Source organism: Moschus berezovskii, chromosome 11 (assembly GCF_049115385.1).
Source record: "Moschus berezovskii isolate FMDL1 chromosome 11, NW_MosBer_1.0, whole genome shotgun sequence".
Taxonomy (NCBI): Eukaryota; Metazoa; Chordata; class Mammalia; order Artiodactyla; family Moschidae; genus Moschus; species Moschus berezovskii.
In genome coordinates this window covers 6,061,583-6,077,591 of record NC_142470.1, presented here as the reverse complement: position 1 = coordinate 6,077,591, position 16,009 = coordinate 6,061,583, and the positions used below count along the sequence as shown (strand labels likewise).

General features: G+C 52.9%; 1 protein-coding gene across 1 annotated transcript in view; it reads left to right on the top strand.

Moving 5' to 3' along the window:
• ASS1 (argininosuccinate synthase 1) overlaps positions 1–15,189 on the top strand; it is a 55,662-nt gene extending 40,473 nt beyond the window's left edge. Inside the window, exons 12-15 of the mRNA XM_055399303.2 lie at positions 3,922–4,053; positions 9,168–9,324; positions 13,688–13,753; positions 14,933–15,189. Of these exons, the coding sequence (XP_055255278.1) occupies positions 3,922–4,053; positions 9,168–9,324; positions 13,688–13,753; positions 14,933–14,978 (401 nt within the window). The 3' untranslated portion in view covers positions 14,979–15,189. The remainder of the gene's footprint in view (positions 1–3,921; positions 4,054–9,167; positions 9,325–13,687; positions 13,754–14,932) is intronic.
• The last annotated feature ends 820 nt before the right edge of the window (positions 15,190–16,009 follow it).

Genomic DNA, 16,009 nt, shown 5'->3' with positions numbered 1-16,009 from the left:
CTTGGCCACAGCACCTCACACTTGGGTGTCTCCTTCATGCTTGGTGAGCACTGGATCACTTTGCAAAACGCCCTAAGAGGCAACCAAGAGCAGAGATGGAAAACTCAGAGGCAGGTCTCAGTCTCCCCATCTGTGAAATGGGTGTGTTGGGCCAAATCAGGATTTTTAAGGACTGCTTGTGGAGTTCAGAAATAGTATGGACCTAACAGAAGCAGAAGATATTAAGAAGAGGTGGCAGGAATACACAGAAGAACTGTACAAAAAAGATCTTCACGACCAAGATAGTCACGGTAACGTGATCACTGACCTAGAGCCAGACATCTTGGAATGTGAAGTCAAGTGGGCCTTAGAAAGCATCACTACTAACAAAGCTAGTGGAAGTGATGGAATTCCAGTTGAGCTATTTCAAGTCTTGAAAGATGATGCTGTGAAAGTGCTGCACTCAATATGCCAGCAGATTTGGGAAACTCAGCAGTGGCCACAGGACTGGAAACGGTCGGTCTTCATTCCAATCCCAAAGAAAGGCAATGTGAAAGAATGCTCAAACTACCGCACAATTGCACTCATCTCACACGCTAGTAAAGTCATGCTCAAAATTCTCCAAGCCAGGCTTCAGCAGTATGTAAACCGTGAACTCCCAGATGTTCAAGCAGGTTTTAGAAAAGGCAGAGGCACCAGAGATCAAATTGCCAACATCCGCTGGATCATGGAGAAAGCAAGAGAGTTACAGAAAAACATCTATTTCTGCTTCATTGACTATGCCAAAGCCTTTGACTGTGTCGATCACAATAAACTGTGGAACATTCTGAAAGAGTTGGGAATCCCAGACCACCTGACCTGCCTCTTGAGAAACCTGTATGCAGGTCAGGAAGCAATAGTTAGAACTGGACATGGAACAACAGACTGGTTCCAAATAGAAAAAGGTGTACGTCAAGGTTGTATATTGTCACCTTGCTTATTTAACTTATATGCAGAGTACATCATGAGGAACGCTGGGCTGGAAGAAGCACAAGCTGGAATCAAAATTGCTGGGAGAAATATCAATAACCTCAGATATGCAGATGACACTACCCTTATGGCAGAAAGTGAAAAGGAACTCAAAAGCCTCTTGATGAAAGTGAAAGAGGAGAGTGAAAAGGTTGGCTTGAAGCTCAACATTCAGAAAACAAAGATCATGGCATCTGGTCCCATCACTTTATGGGAAATAGGTGGAAAAACAGTGGAAACAGTGTCAGACTTTATTTTTTGGGGCTCCAAAATCACTGCAGACGCTGATTGCAGCCATGAAATTAAAAGACGCTTGCTCCTTGGAAGGAAAGTTATGACCAACCTTGATAGTATATTAAAAAGCAGAGACATTACTTTGCCAACAAAGGTCCATCTAGTCAAGGCAATGGTTTTTCCCGTGGTCATGTATGGATGTGAGAGCTGGACTGTGAAGAAAGCTGATCGCTGAAAAATTGATGCTTTTGAACTGTGGTGTTGGAGAAGACTCTTGAGAGTCCCTTATACTGCAAGGAGATCCAACCAGTCCATTCTAAAGGAGATCAATCCTGGATATTCATTGGAGGGACTGATGCTAAAGCTGAAACTACAATACTTTGGCCACCTCATGCGACGAGTTGACTCACTGGAAAAGACTCTGATGCTGGGAAAGGTTGGGGGCGGGAGGAGAAGGGGACAACGGAGAATGAGATGGCTGGATGGCATCACCGACTCTGTGGACATGAGTTTGAGTGTACTCTGGGAGTTGGTGATGGACAGGGAGGCCTGGTGTGCTGTGATTCATGGGGTCGTGGAGAGTCGGACACGACTGAGCGACTGAACTGAACTGAACTGTGGAGTCCAGGGTTTGCAGAGGGGCCTCTGCTCCCCACACCTGGACCTCGTCTTTGATTGTATATGTTGAGCTTCCACCTAAGGCTGTTTGAATGCTGGGTTTGCAGCTGAGTTAGGAAAATACAGGCCATCCTTAAGGACCCTGACATTTCTGTGGATTCCCAGACTTAAAGATTAAAGACTAGAGAAGTTCTCAGAGGAGAAAATTTCTGGCTACTTACATCAGACACAACTTGTTCATGTCCCCTATGGACTTCAGAGTTTAAACTCCTTTCTGGTTTGGGTTTTTTTTTAAAAAAAGCATTTTTAAATTGTGGTAAAATACAAAGCGCTGGAAAAAATCCTGATGCTGGGAAAGACTGAAGGCAAAAGAAGGGGGCAGCAGAGGATGAGATGGTTAGATAGCATCACCGATTCAATGAACATGAATTTGAGCAAACTCCAGGAGATGGTGGAGGACAGGGAAGTCTGGCGTGCTGCAGTCCATGGGTTCGCAAAGGGTTGAAAATGACTTAGCAACTGAACAACAAGAAATACAAAACATAAAGCTTACCATTTGAACTGTTTTGAGTGTACTGTTCAGCAGCATTAAGGACAACATTCATGTTGTTGTGTAAGCACCAGCTTGCATCTCCAGCACTCTTTCATCTTCTCAAAGTGAAGGCCCATTAAATACCAACTCCCCTCTCCCCGTCCCCAGCCCCTGGCACCCAGCATTCTACTTGGTTTCTATGAACTGGACTCTTTTAGGAACCTCCCATAAGCAGGATGACACAGTATTTGTCTCTTGGTGATTTGTCTCTGGTTGATTTCACTGCACATCCTGTCCTCCCATATATCAGGACTTCCTAAGGCTGAATATTTCACTGTGGAAATATCTCTTTCTGTTTATCCATCCATCTATTGTTGGACATTCTGATTGCTTCCACCTTTTGGCTCTTGTGCATAATGCTGCCATGAACCTGGGTGTATGAATCCTTTCTGTGGAAAGATAACCACGTAGATTTTGAGGAAAACCAAAAATCTGCCCCTTTAACAGCATAACATTATTTGGTGGGAAGAAAGGGACTTTTGGGGGTGGCATTTGTTGGGGAGGGTTATGACTGCTCCATCAGGACAGCAGACACAAGGCAGGTTTATCCAAGGTGCTCACCCGTACTTGACTCATGGGGCTACACTGCCAGGACTGCCGGGGCCAATCCTGCCTCTTGGTGCTTCAGTGTCCCCAAACCTAGGATGGCGCCCACTCATCAGATCTCCCTCCCAGGGCCACACTCAGCCCAGGGCCAGGCGCCCCCTTGTCACTTGGAGACGGTGTGGTCCAAGCAGGTTGTTTAGCGAATGGAGGATTCGGCCAGAGATGATGGGGAGGGCACTGATCATGACTGTCTTTCCATGACTTTCCGGGTCTGGTCTCATCAGCTGCTGGTCCACAGGGCAGCAGACAGCACCACCCAGGGACCTGGGGGCCCAGATTCCGTTCCCAGCTCCACTTCAGCTATGTCCCTCCCCCTGGGAAGCTCAGTTTCCCCATCGGTACAGTGGGGTCAGCCCCAGGTTCACCAAGGTGGTAAGGATTTCTCTGCAGAGACGAGGCTGCAGGGGAGCCGCCAGCCAAAACTGGCCTGTGTGTACACACGTGTCCACACGTGTGCATATGTGTGAACAGCCGTCCCCTCCCCTGGCTCCCTAGGGGAAGGCAGGAAGGGACGTACAGGGCCCTGGGCTCCAGCAGAATCGGTTTAATTACAGGTTTTCAGCTGCGGGCCGGTGGGCATGAGTTGGGGAGGAGGGGGGAGCGGCTCTGAAACCCTGTCATTTTCCAGCGTCTGAGGGCCTCTGCGAAGGGGGGCATCTAGACATTTTCTCCACAAGCCGTAGAGTGGACTGTCGTGGCCCCAGCGTGAACATAATGGCAGATGCATTTTGCAGCAAGCTGGGAGTGAATGGGTCCGACCGGCTTGTCTCCTGTCAGACGAGTCATTATTATTATTTTTTTTTTTTTGTCATTGGCTGACAGTTTGGGTTTCATGCGTTTCTCTCTTTTTTTCTTCTCTTCCCCCTGCCTGGAAAAATGGCTAGGTATCTACGAAACCCCAGCGGGGACGATCCTTTACCACGCTCATTTAGACATCGAGGCCTTCACCATGGACCGGGAAGTGCGCAAAATCAAGCAAGGCCTGGGCTTGAAATTCGCCGAGCTGGTCTACACGGGTGCGTAGACTCTGCAGCTGGCTCCGTCCCCGCCGTGACCCATGGGCACCCTCCTCCAGTCCCAACTCACCCACTGCCACCTGCACGAGAGCCTGGAAGATGCAGGCTTAAGGGGCTGGAGAGAGGGCAGGAGACAAGCAGCGAGGAGAGGGCGGTGGGACCTGTCTTGTTCGCAAGGTGTTGAGGGAAGCGCGCCAGTTCCCCGGGGCATCCCGCTGCTCTGCTACCTGCAACCCGTGGGACTGCAGAGGGGGCCAGGGCAGCATCCTGCCAAGTTTCATCCAGCATGTGCTAGGTGCCTGGCACCATACGGAGACATGAGCCATCCCAGGGGGCCCCCTTCCCCCAAGTTCCTAAGAGAGCTGCGGCCAGAAACCAAGGCTCTGGGAAAATGGAGCTTATAGAAAATTACCCAACTGGAAGTAGCCAACTGGGCTGGACCTCAGGTCAGCCTGTCTCCAGGCAGAACCCAGAGCCACTCCATGAACTGCCTCAAGCAAGAGAAAGCCTCCCCAAGAATAGGGCCTGAGTACCACGTGGGCCAGATCCCCACTGGGAAGCCACCAGGGCCACACGTACCCATTTCACAGGCGAGGAGACTGAGTGTCCATGCCTCACCTGCCATCTGACCAGGCCTCCTGACTCCAGATTCAACCCAGACATTGTAACGGGAGTGAGCAGATCCAACCTGTTGCCTGTTTTGGTTCAGCCCATGAGCTAAGACCAGTTTTTACGTTTTTCAATGGTTGGGGAAATTTTTTTTTTAAATAATAGCTATTTCATGTAATATGAAAATCAAAGGAAATTCAAATTTCGGCATCCATAAATAGTTTTTTGGAGAAGGAAATGGCCCACCCATTCCAGTATACTTACCTTGAAAATCCCATGGACAGAGGAGCCTGGCAGGCTACGATCTATGGGATCACAAAAGAGTCAGACATGACTTTGCAACTAAACAACAACAGATAGTGTTTCTGGCACCTCCTCACTCGCTTGTGTCCATGTTGTTGTCTGCAGCTGCTTTGGAGCTGCTCTGGCATAGCTGATTAGTAGCTAGAGAAGCTACATGGCCCATAGAGCCTAAAATATTTACTGTCTGGCCCTTTCTAGAAAGGGCTGACCCTATTCTATAACAGTCACATCTCCCTAATTTGAGAAGTCACGTCGTAACAGCCCCTCTCAGCTGTTGGGAGGACGGCCTGCCATTCTCTGGGGGCCTGGATGTCAGAGGGACCCCAGGAAAGTTAATATTCATAGTAACTGCCTGGTATGTAAGTCTCACCTCTTTCGGTGGTCCCCCACTTGGAGGTTTAGCTTCCTCTGAAACCTTGGAATAGCTGTAACTCATCTCGGGGTTTCAGGGCGACGTGGGGGTTATTGGCTGGCATTATTTTTCACTCCCATTGTTCCCATAAAGCTCTGAAACCCCAGGGCCCCCTCTTCCCCCGTACAGACAGGTGTTTAAATACCACTGTCTCCTGCAGACTCTCGTGCTCAGTGGGGCCTCCATGCTGAAAGGTGGCTTTTGGTTACAAAGTGGGAGAGTCATTAAGCCATGGCAGGCTGTGATGGGGGACAGCACCTGGCCAAGGCTGCTCCCGGGGCGTCCTTGGGGGCTGAGCGGGGACCAGGCTGCCAGGCTCCCCACACTAGATCGGCTGCCGCCTCTTGCTGCCCAGCCCTGAGCCGGGTATTACCTAATCTTAGCTGCACAGAGGTGAGATGAAAATGCTTGTCCAAGGTTTCAGAGCTGCTGAGCCGTGGCTTGGAGCCCAGGACAAGCCGGCTTCAGAGGCCAAGTTTTCGGGCTCTTCAGTAGCTGCTGGGGGATGGGAAGGTGGGCTGAGCCCATTTGTGAGGGGTGACCAAGGGGCACTGGCGTGTACAGGCCCTGGGTGTCTGGGGCACAGGTTGGACCCCAGCTGAGGGGTTGGTGCCTCTGTACCAGGCTGCCTGTGTTGAGTCCTTGCTGTCACCCACTGGGCCCCCTAAATCCCCAAAGGTTACAGTGATTAGGTTTCAAAGGAAATGAAACCTCAGAGTGGAGGCTCCTCCCAGGTAGCTGTTATTAAGTTCAGACAGGTGCCTCTGATGTCCAGGCCCCCATAGATGTCAAGGTCAGCCTCCGGCAGCAGCCTGTTCCCTCAACAGCTCCGAGGGGCTGTGTGATAGGATTTCTCACGTTAGGGATGCATAAATGTTAGAGGGTGGGGTTTTGCTTCCGCACGTTCCTTAAGCCCCCTGTGCCTCGGTTTCTTCCTCTGAAGAGTGGAGATGAGGCTGTCTGTCTTACAATGAGGACTCAACACACAGACATGGGCTTCCCAGGTAACATGAATGGTAAAGAGCCTGCCTGCCATGCCAGAGACGCCAGAGACACAGGTTTGATCCCTGGGTCGGGAAGATTCCCTGGAGAAGGAAATGGCAACCCACTCCAGTATTCTTGCCTGGAGAATCGCATGGACAGAGGAGCCTGGTGGACTACAGTCCATAGCGTTGCAAAGAGTCAGACACGACTGAAGTAACTTAGCACATATGCAATGCCTAGATATTTGCAAAGCCTCTAGGAGAGTGCCCGACCTGGTCTCTGAGTGTGAACACAGGAGAACAGGGCTTTGCCTCTGGCTGGGTAGGTTTGGGTAGATCTTGAGTAGGTCTGTCTCCTCCCTAAGCCTCGGTTTCCCCTCCTGTAAGATAAAGGGCACTGGGCCAGATCCCTTCTTGTTCTGTCTAGCTCCACCCTGCAGATCCATCATTCCTTGGCTTCCTCAGAGCCCCTGTGGTCTTGGGGCCCAGGAAGCCTGAGGCCCAAGAAAGCCCTTCTGTCTCGGGCCCACTCCCAGCTGCCCTGGCTTCTGTGACCACGGTCTCTCCCTCCTCTCACGCCATTCTCAAGTTCCCTAATGTGGCTGTATGAGCTTTGCACAGACACCTCCCTCCAGGACCAGACGCGGGCATCACCCCGCAGGGCCATCCTGGCAGGACCCCAGCTTCAGGGCCCCTCTCATTTAGAGGGTGTAGCTCACCTCTCCCCTCACCTCAGTTTCTTCAACAGTAAAATGGGTATAATACACAGAGGGTGGTCATCCTAATTAATACAGAGTTTGGCTCAGCCCCACCCACCATGCACCCCCAGCCTGGGACACTCAGGCTCTCCCCAGGGCAGTGCTCAGGGCTCACTGTCCCCCAATCCCAGGGTTGGTTCTTCTGGGAAGAGAAACCTGAGTGCAAGGCCCCCGTGGAGGCAGTGGGAGAAACTGAGATAAAAGCCCAGGAGCTCCTACTGGGTTCTCTGCCCCCTTCTCTGGCTACATCGCCACCTCTCTTCCAACCTGTGAACCTAGTGGGCTAATTACCCTGACTTAGAAAGATGGCCGAGCCACTGGGGCATGGGGTGGGGAGGGATGTGTGTCCCTCAGTGTCCCCTCCCAGGGGAGTCTGGGCTAGAGGCAGGAACACTCCGGATCTCGCTGTGTGCATTTGGAAAGGTTCTCTCCTTCTCGGGGTGTCTGTCGCCCTGGATATAGTGAGGACCGGCAGAGGCCACATTCAGATCGCAAAAGCAGAAGTGCTCGCTGAATCCACACAGCCCCTAGAGAGTGCAAACGGGGAAACTAAGGCACAGAGACCACGTGGCCTGTCAAGGTGGAGCTGGAGGTGAGCTTCGGAGAGTGAGGACCCAACCCCTTCTCTCCCTGCCCAGCCCTCCCCCATGTCTGCGAGCCCCTGGACCCATCGCAGGGAGGGCCTGCTCCCCATTCCCACGGAGAGCCTCAGCAGGTGCCCTGGAGGCCTGAGTCTCCAACAATAGCCACAGACGTGGGGCTGACCTGACCCTTTATCAGGGCAGGAGATCACACACCATCTGGCCCCGCAGCTGCCCAGGTGGGCTCACCTTTCCAGCTCCGTTTCAGAGAAATCCTACCCCTCTCCCTGTCCCTCCCCCAACCCTGATCACGGCCCCCCTGCCCTCTGCAGAGACTGAGAGGAGCCACTGTCCAGACCCTGGGAAGACGGGCTGAACACACAGCCCTCCCTGGCCTGAGGGATTCGGGGCAGGAGGGGTGGGGTGCAATGCATTTCTCAGGCACCTCGGGGGTGTTTTAGATGCAGATGGCAAAGCTGCAAGACAGTCATACAAAGCAGAGTTGTTAGAACTTGGGCCCACTGAGGTCAGGTCCAGCCCCCACCACTACAGCCTGTGTGATCGGGGAAAAGTCTCAAATTCCCTGAGCTTAACTTCCTCGCACGGAAAAGAGCGAGGCTAAGAGAAATTTTTGTCCCAAGACTCTTTGGGAGGATTCAAGGAGCTAGTCCAGGAACTTCCCTAGTGGTCCAGTGGTTGAGACTCCAAGCTTCCAAAGCAGGGGGCATGGGTTAGATCCCTGGTTAAAGATAGGGCACTTTTTTCAAAGGGGTCTGCTCATCCTGAGGCGTGGGGCTCTGCCTGGCTCTTGATCCAGTGTTCACAGCAGTCCCGAGTCCACGGCCTCCACGCACAATAAGCCTGCTGGTCCTGGGGGTGCAGGAAGGTAGGGTCAGTCCCACTTAGCAGATGGAGAGGCACAGGGAGGTGAAGGCCCCACACACCTAGTCTTGCTGACCCCAAACCCACCACCCAGCTGGGCAACCCCGCCACTCGGTGACATACATCTGAGTCCTACTTGAGGTCTTCTGCCTAATTTATCAGTCTGCTGCCCTGGTAAGACTGAGCCCCTGTGGGCAAAAGATGGGGGTCCCTTCACCACTGTCTCCCCAGCACCTGACCTCTGGAGCTCCCTAAGTATCTGTGGCATGAAGCAGTAGGTCGGTCCCCTTCTCCTGACCCTTGAGAGGTGACTGCATTGTAGTGGGGGTTGGGGGAGAACCCTACAAGGTCACAGGACTGGGCAGGTGGGCTTGCTCCTCAGTGTGGTCATTTACAAGTACACATTGAGCCAGGATTCCACATTGAGCAACATAGACACGGGACTGCCTCCCTCCTAGGCTCACGTCTGCCATGACAGGGCGAGGTGGGAGGGTGCCCCATGTGGATCCCAGTTCCCTCCACATCCTGGCCTGGGGCAGACAACTCAGCGGGCCTCACCAGCACTCTTGTTTCTTCCTCCCCACAGGTTTCTGGCACAGCCCCGAGTGTGAATTTGTCCGCCACTGCATTGCCAAGTCCCAGGAGCGTGTGGAAGGGAAAGTGCAGGTGTCCGTCTTCAAGGGCCAGGTGTACATCCTCGGCCGGGAGTCCCCACTGTCCCTTTACAATGAGGAGCTCGTGAGGTAGGTGTGCCCCACCCCTGTCCCCAGCTGGGCACAGACCCTCAGGTCCAGCATCTCCTCTCACTGGCTTTCTTAGCAAGGATGCTCCCAAGTATGTGCAAGGCGTGGAGGAGACAGTCCCAAAGAGTATCCACACCACCTCTGTCCTCATGGAACTTACAGGCTAGATGGGGAGAAAGCCCCATTCAGAGGATCACCCGAGTGTAGGATTAGGGAAGGTGGTGCTGGACCACTCAGAGATATAGGATACTTAGGCTGAGTATAATAACAAGGGTTTGGAGACACGTCCCCGCGAAAGTCATCTCTGAGCTGGTCTCTGAAAGAAAGGAGTGTACCAGGGGGAGAGGCAGGGCAGGAACATTTCCAGAGAGACTGTCCTGTGCAGAGTCCAAGTCGTGGAAGAATCCAGACATCCCTGGCACAATAAGAACTCCAGGGTGGGAGGGCCCTGGAGCCAGATTGTAAAGGACAGACACATCAGACCTGTGGGTTTGGTCCTCTCTGGCTGCTCTGGATTTAAGTGAGGTGGGAGCTGGCAAGGGTGGACACCAGGCCTCCCAGTGGGACATGCTGGAGGCTTGGACCAGTCTGCTGTATGTGGGAATAGAGATCAGCAGATGGATTTGGCAGATATTTAGGAGGTGGAATTAAAAGGGCTTGGATGGGGAGAGAGATGGAAAAGTTCAGAACCACCCCGGGCTTTCCAGCATGAGCCGCTGGGTAGACTTTGATGGCAAGGACTGAGTTGAGAGAACGGGAAAAAATCATGCATTTGGACTTGGACATCTTGAGGGTTAGTTTTCTTTGAGATTCGGACCAGGAGAGCTATAGTTGGCGGCTGGACACACAGGGCTAAAGTTAAGGAGAAACATAGGCTGAAGACATTGGGTGGTAAGGTCAAGAGGAAACCGCCAAGGGCAGCGACAGAGCTGGGTGGGAGGGAGCCAGGAGGGAACCTTGAAGAGCTGCCTCCCCGGTGGGTCAGGGTGAGGAAGCTGAATGGCTGCGGGAGACGCTGGGGAGCCCTGGCACACTGGGTCAAAGGTGAAAGTATGAAAGGGTTAGTCGCTGAGTCTGACTCTTTTGTGACCCCAAATAGGCTCCTCTGTCCATGGAGTTCTCCAGGCCAGAACACTGGAGTGGGTTGCCATTCTCTTCTCCAGGGGATCTTCCTGACCTGGGGATTGAACCTGGGTCTCCCACATTGCAGGCAGATTCTTTAGCAGGTGCCTATTAGCTGTATCTGTGTTTGCATCTTGAATGAGAGACTGGCCTTGACCACAGAGCCAAGTGGCCCCTTTGGAGGTCACCTGGTCAAACAAGAGGTGGGGAGAGGCAACCCCACCTGACGCAAGTCCCAGGCCCTGCGTGGCCCCAGCTGAAGCCAGCTCTCCCCTCCCGGAAGGCAGTCAGGAATTAAAGTACGAGTTTTGTTTGGCAGTCAATATTATTTTTCTCTCTCTGTTCTCTTTGCCATGTTGCATTTCTCTCCCCCACCTTCAATCTTTCTAAACACTTTATAAGCCATAAATATAACCGAATCAGTTTAGATCAGTCGGGGTAAATGTCAAATTATCTTCTCTCTTTCTCTCTCTGGCTCTTTCTTCCCTCCCCCTCCAAATCTACAGCCTCTAATAATCTGTCCAACCCTTCATTAAGCCTTACAGTCTCACTCGGGGAGATTAAATGAATAAAGTAAAAAGGGAAAGGGGAAAAAAAGAGAGAAAAGCAGGAGCATTTATTCTCACTGCGTCTCCGACCATTTCCCTTTTCTTTCTGATTTCTACATCGCTGACTTGAAAGCCCTTGAGTGGCAGCGTCACAGGGACCGGCGAGGAAGCCCCTAGAGGCAGCAGAACTGGAAATGCCGCGGCACAGTAGGTAGAAAGTAACGTAATTACAGAGCAGGTCAGAGCCACTCGAATGAACAAAAATAAAAGCACAGAGGTTTTCTGTAGACCGTCAGGGGAGGTAAAAAAAAAAATCATTGTAAACTCCTTTTCCACAGCGCACCCCCCCACCACCACACCACCCAAACTACAGTTTTTTAAGAGAGGTTTTTCAGTTCCCGAGAAACACCTCTGGGACTCTTAGGCAGTCTGGTGGGACAGGTTTGTCCCAGAGGTGGGCTTCTCTTTGGCAGGGGCTGCTGGGGTGGTCTGAAGGGAAAAGGGTGGGAGAGTTTGTTTTGACTCAGGAGAGATGGCCGGCCGGCCAGGGAGGAGGGGAACAGGATCCGGCCCTCCCTGGGCTGAATGCAGGGACCCTTCCAAAGGGGACAAGGGGACTTGGAGAGCAGGAGTGAGGCCAGGTGTCCGAAGTCTGCTCAATGGTTGGTGGGGGCAGGGGGTGGGCGACTCAGGGAGGACTCATGTTAAGCTTTATCACCCCAGCAACATCTGTAAAAGCCATGCGAGGAGGCCGATGCTTTAGTTTCGTCCAGCCTTTCCCCTGCCGGGGAAGGGTCCCAAGCAGCAGCCCCCTAGAAGCCTGCCATCTTCTCTGCTTACCAGGAGCCTACTAATCGGTTCCTGGTGACTTTGGCCACCTGAGCCCTGGAGGAGCCGGTGGAGGTGAAAAGGAGGGAGCGTGGGAGTTCCATGTGCCAGCTTCAAGGTCCTGTGAAGGTCAGGGCGAGGGCATAGTGGGGGAGGCCCAGATCTCGCGTCCCAACAAGCCACAGGGCAGCCGGGCGCAGAGACTCCAGTTTATAATGATTTTTTTTTTTTAACCTCCCCTGACGGTCTACAAGCCCACAGTACAAGCCCACAGTCCACAAAGAGCCAGTCAAAGGCACAGCCTCGGGGTCTGGGAAAAGAACAGCAGATCCCCTTAGCTCCTCCACCCCACATCTTACCTCTCTGGAGAAGGGTCCTGAGGGGGCAGGCCACCTCGTTGTCAGTGAGAACCTTGAGACCGCTTTATCCTGAGGCTAGAGTTCTGCAGACATGAAGACAAGGGGCTAATTCAGGGCAGGATGCAACAGGGGCCCCGTGAGAAACGGGAGGGACTCCTTCCCCCGGGGGGATTCGGAGGGTGGCCTGGTGGAGTCAGATCTGAGGCCACAACACCCTGAACTTGTCCTCAAAGAGTAGATCACAGTCAGTAAATTATCGAGGGCAGGTGGGTGATTGATTGCTTATGTCTGCACCCATCGCCCCTCCACGTGGGAGCTGCTCCTGCCTGGTCCTTGTTTCCTCAGCATCTGGCCCGGTCCAGGCGGGCAGTAGGTGCTTAATAAATACCTGAGTAAACGAACAGGTGAATGAATGATGTTAGTGGCACTGAGTGCTTACCGGATGCCAGTTACATCATTTTATGTGGAGCCAGTGACAATGCTAGAGGGGCTTCCCTGCTGCCTCAGCAGGAAGGAATCTGCCTGCAATGCTGGATTTGTGGGGTTCGATCCCTGGGTTGGGAAGATCCCCTGGAGGAGAAATGGCAACCCACCCCAGTATTCTTGCCTGGGAAATCCCATGGATCGAGGAGCCTGGTGGGCTACAACGGGGTCGGAAAAGAGTCGGACACGACTTAGTGACTAAACAACGACGACAAATGATAACGATGAGGGTCCCATTTCACAAATGAAGGACTGGAGCTCAAAGAGCAAAAATATTTGCCTTAAGGTCTGTGCTGGGGGTGGAGCCAGGATACCCAACCAGGTGACCGGATCTGAATGACTGTGGTTAGGAAGGGTCCCGAAGGGCAGCTAAGTGAGTACAATCAAAAGAGGAAGACTGTTGAATCTGTAAGATGGAAACTGTATATGGGAAGAAAAAAAAATTTGTTCTGTTGAGGGCAACAGGAGTTGACGGTGCCTTTTTCACGACCAGCTGGCATGGGGTGGGTGCCCAGGTTTGAAGATGGGTTAGACTCGGTCTCACTCGCTGGGCAGACAAGGTGAAAAAGCCTTCGTGGACAAATCTTGAAGGCTGGGGCCTCCCTACAGCTTGCAGGACACCGTCATGTACATCTAAGGCTGTTTGGTGTGTAACTTCGGCCTCCCAGGCCTTCAAACCGCTGGACATCGTCGGCTCTTCCCGGACACCCTGGGGGCAGAAGTAGCTCCGGTGCGTGTCCTGAGGTTACAGGTGCAGCGCTCTGGTGGTGGCAGGAGTTCGCCCGGCTGGCACTGGCAGGGCCAGGACCCAACCTGCCCATCTGCATGGCAGAGTTGTGGCTCCCTGCTCTCCAGCCCCGGCACAGGGTAGGGCTCCCCAAACCAGAAGGAAAACAGTGAAGAGCCAGAGTGCAGGGAGGGTTGGATCCACACGGGAAATACCTGGGTGTCTGTGAGCCTGGGGTCCCCTGGATGCCAGCGCCACGGCCCCCAGGATGCTGACGAGCTCCCACTCTTTTGCAGCATGAACGTGCAGGGAGACTATGAGCCGGTTGATGCCACTGGTTTCATCAACATCAATTCCCTCAGGTGAGAAGCCCTGGCCCCCGATGGGCCCTCAGACCCTCCAGGTGTTGGGAGCCGCCTCTGAAGGGACCTCCGTGTTCTGACCACTGCTGTGCCCTAAAAAGCCCCACCTTCCTGCCCCTCAACCACAGCATCCTCAGTGCCTGCTCTGGACCCAGCCTCTGCAGGACCGGAAGGCACACTTGTTGACAGCCAAGGGCAACAGAGTCCCAGGCACTTGAGTTCCAGGTTTCTGAGTTGCCTCTGACACTCACTCCCACCCTCTCCAACCACAGGGGCCCCACCAGGAGCCCCTTTCCTGAGCAGCTTAGCAAGGGAGGTAGCCAAGAGGTAAAAGGGAGCCACAGAAGGTCACCAGCTCCTGCCTTCTCATCCCCATGCAGGAGCTGCAGGTCTAACTGGAGACACGGATCTCCATGGCCCAGGGTGCGTGATACACACCAAATGAGGCCACTCAGACCTTGGTTCAAGTCCTGGCTCTGCAGTTTGGGTTCAGACCCCTTCCGAACCTCTGGAAATCACTAGCAGGGGTGTTAACCATACCTGCCTCACAGGTATGGTGGAAGTTCGAGCCCAGGCCATGGAAATCGAGCACTCTGCCCAGACCCTGGTGCCCAGGAAGGGCACGGTGCCTGGCAACTGGTCTATCAGGCTTTGGGTTCTTAATCACCAGCTTCCTTTTCCTGGGCACGGGATCAAAAAGAAGGCATGAGTCTCTCTCCTCTCCCGGATAACGTGCCCTCAGCACAGACCCACTCTCTCCCACAGCCAGCCTCCTGTCCCTGGAGCCAAGACTGGGAGAGACATCGAATCCAGGCGGGCCGTCACCTCCACCTCCCCGCCTCCTTCACCCTGTGTTTTATGACTCTAACCCTTTTAAATGGCTCCAAACACACTGGGTTTTCATAATGGCCTCTTCACTTCTCCCATCGCAGTTAAATGCTTTGTCTGCAACAATGACAAGCAATGTTTTCCCCCTAAGATAAATTAATTACATTATCCTGATTGGAGGGCAGGAGGGGCCAGGGCAGGAGAGGAGAGAGGGAGAATAAAAAGACAACTTCACACACGTCTTAACAAACATCTGCCCCCCGCCACCCCAGCTCTGCCTGAATTAATTGAACTGAGTGCATGTTGTTATTGTTAATTTACATTTTTCTTTGTTTTGAATCTGGTTTACAGGCTGAAGGAATATCATCGCCTCCAGAACAAGGTCACCGCCAAATAGACCAGCTGACAATGCAGAGCTGGGCCGCCTCACTTTACCCATCTCCCAAGCGTAGCTGCTAATTGTTGTGATAATTTGTGATTGTGACTTGTTCTCTGGGCCTGGCAGCGTAGTGGGGGTGCCAGGCCCCAGCTTTGTTCCAATAGTCCCCTGTAGCCTGCAGAAGCGGTCCACAGACAGAGGGGTGGGGCAGAGAGTGGGGGCTGCAGTGAGGAGAATTAAAAAAAAATTATACATTAGTCTTTTGTTTCTTTATTTTTGCAGAGAGAGGGGTAAGAATGTGTGTGTGTGCGTGTGTGGCAGATCATGCTTTTCTTAGACCAACCTTTGTGTTTTCCGACTAAAGTGCTGCCAAAGGCCACGTTTTGCCAGAGAACCCATTTACCTGGAAGAACTGACCCCTCTCTTTAGCAAAAACCATGGAATCCCGAAGAGACCACCCCAGTCAGACTCTAGCCCAGCAGCCTGGCAATTTGTTACCAACTGTGGCACGTGCCAGGGAAACCCAGGAGAGTTTAAGTGACAAAGTGAGGCGCAGTTCAGCCCACAGCCAACAATGAACTCCCGGGAACGGTGGCCATGACTGACCACAGCAGGTTTCCCCCTATCATGGCTGGGTGGCCTTGAGTAGTCTACATCATGGAGGAGGAAGAACTTGAGTAAGAAGAAAAGCTTGAGCAGAGAGGACAGCTGCAGACAATTTGGGGGTGGGTGGTCCATTTAGCCTACAAGGTTCCCTCCATCCTTCTTCCCCAAACCAGGTACCCAAAGCCACCATGTTTGTACTGGACTCCGCCCCCTTGGTCAGATTTGATTGGACCATGGCTGGACACCTGACTAGAGTTGAGCCAATTAGAACCTCAGTCCCAGGGACTGGGCCTGGGGAAATGGCCAGAATTGAGGAGTGAATTTACACGTGGAGGGATGCCCTCTGCCTAGACCAGCAGAAAGGAAAAGGGAAGTGAAGAGAAGCATGAATCTTTGGTTTAGAACTCCAGTTCCCGTCCTGGTAGGTATTGTGTGGAGCTGGT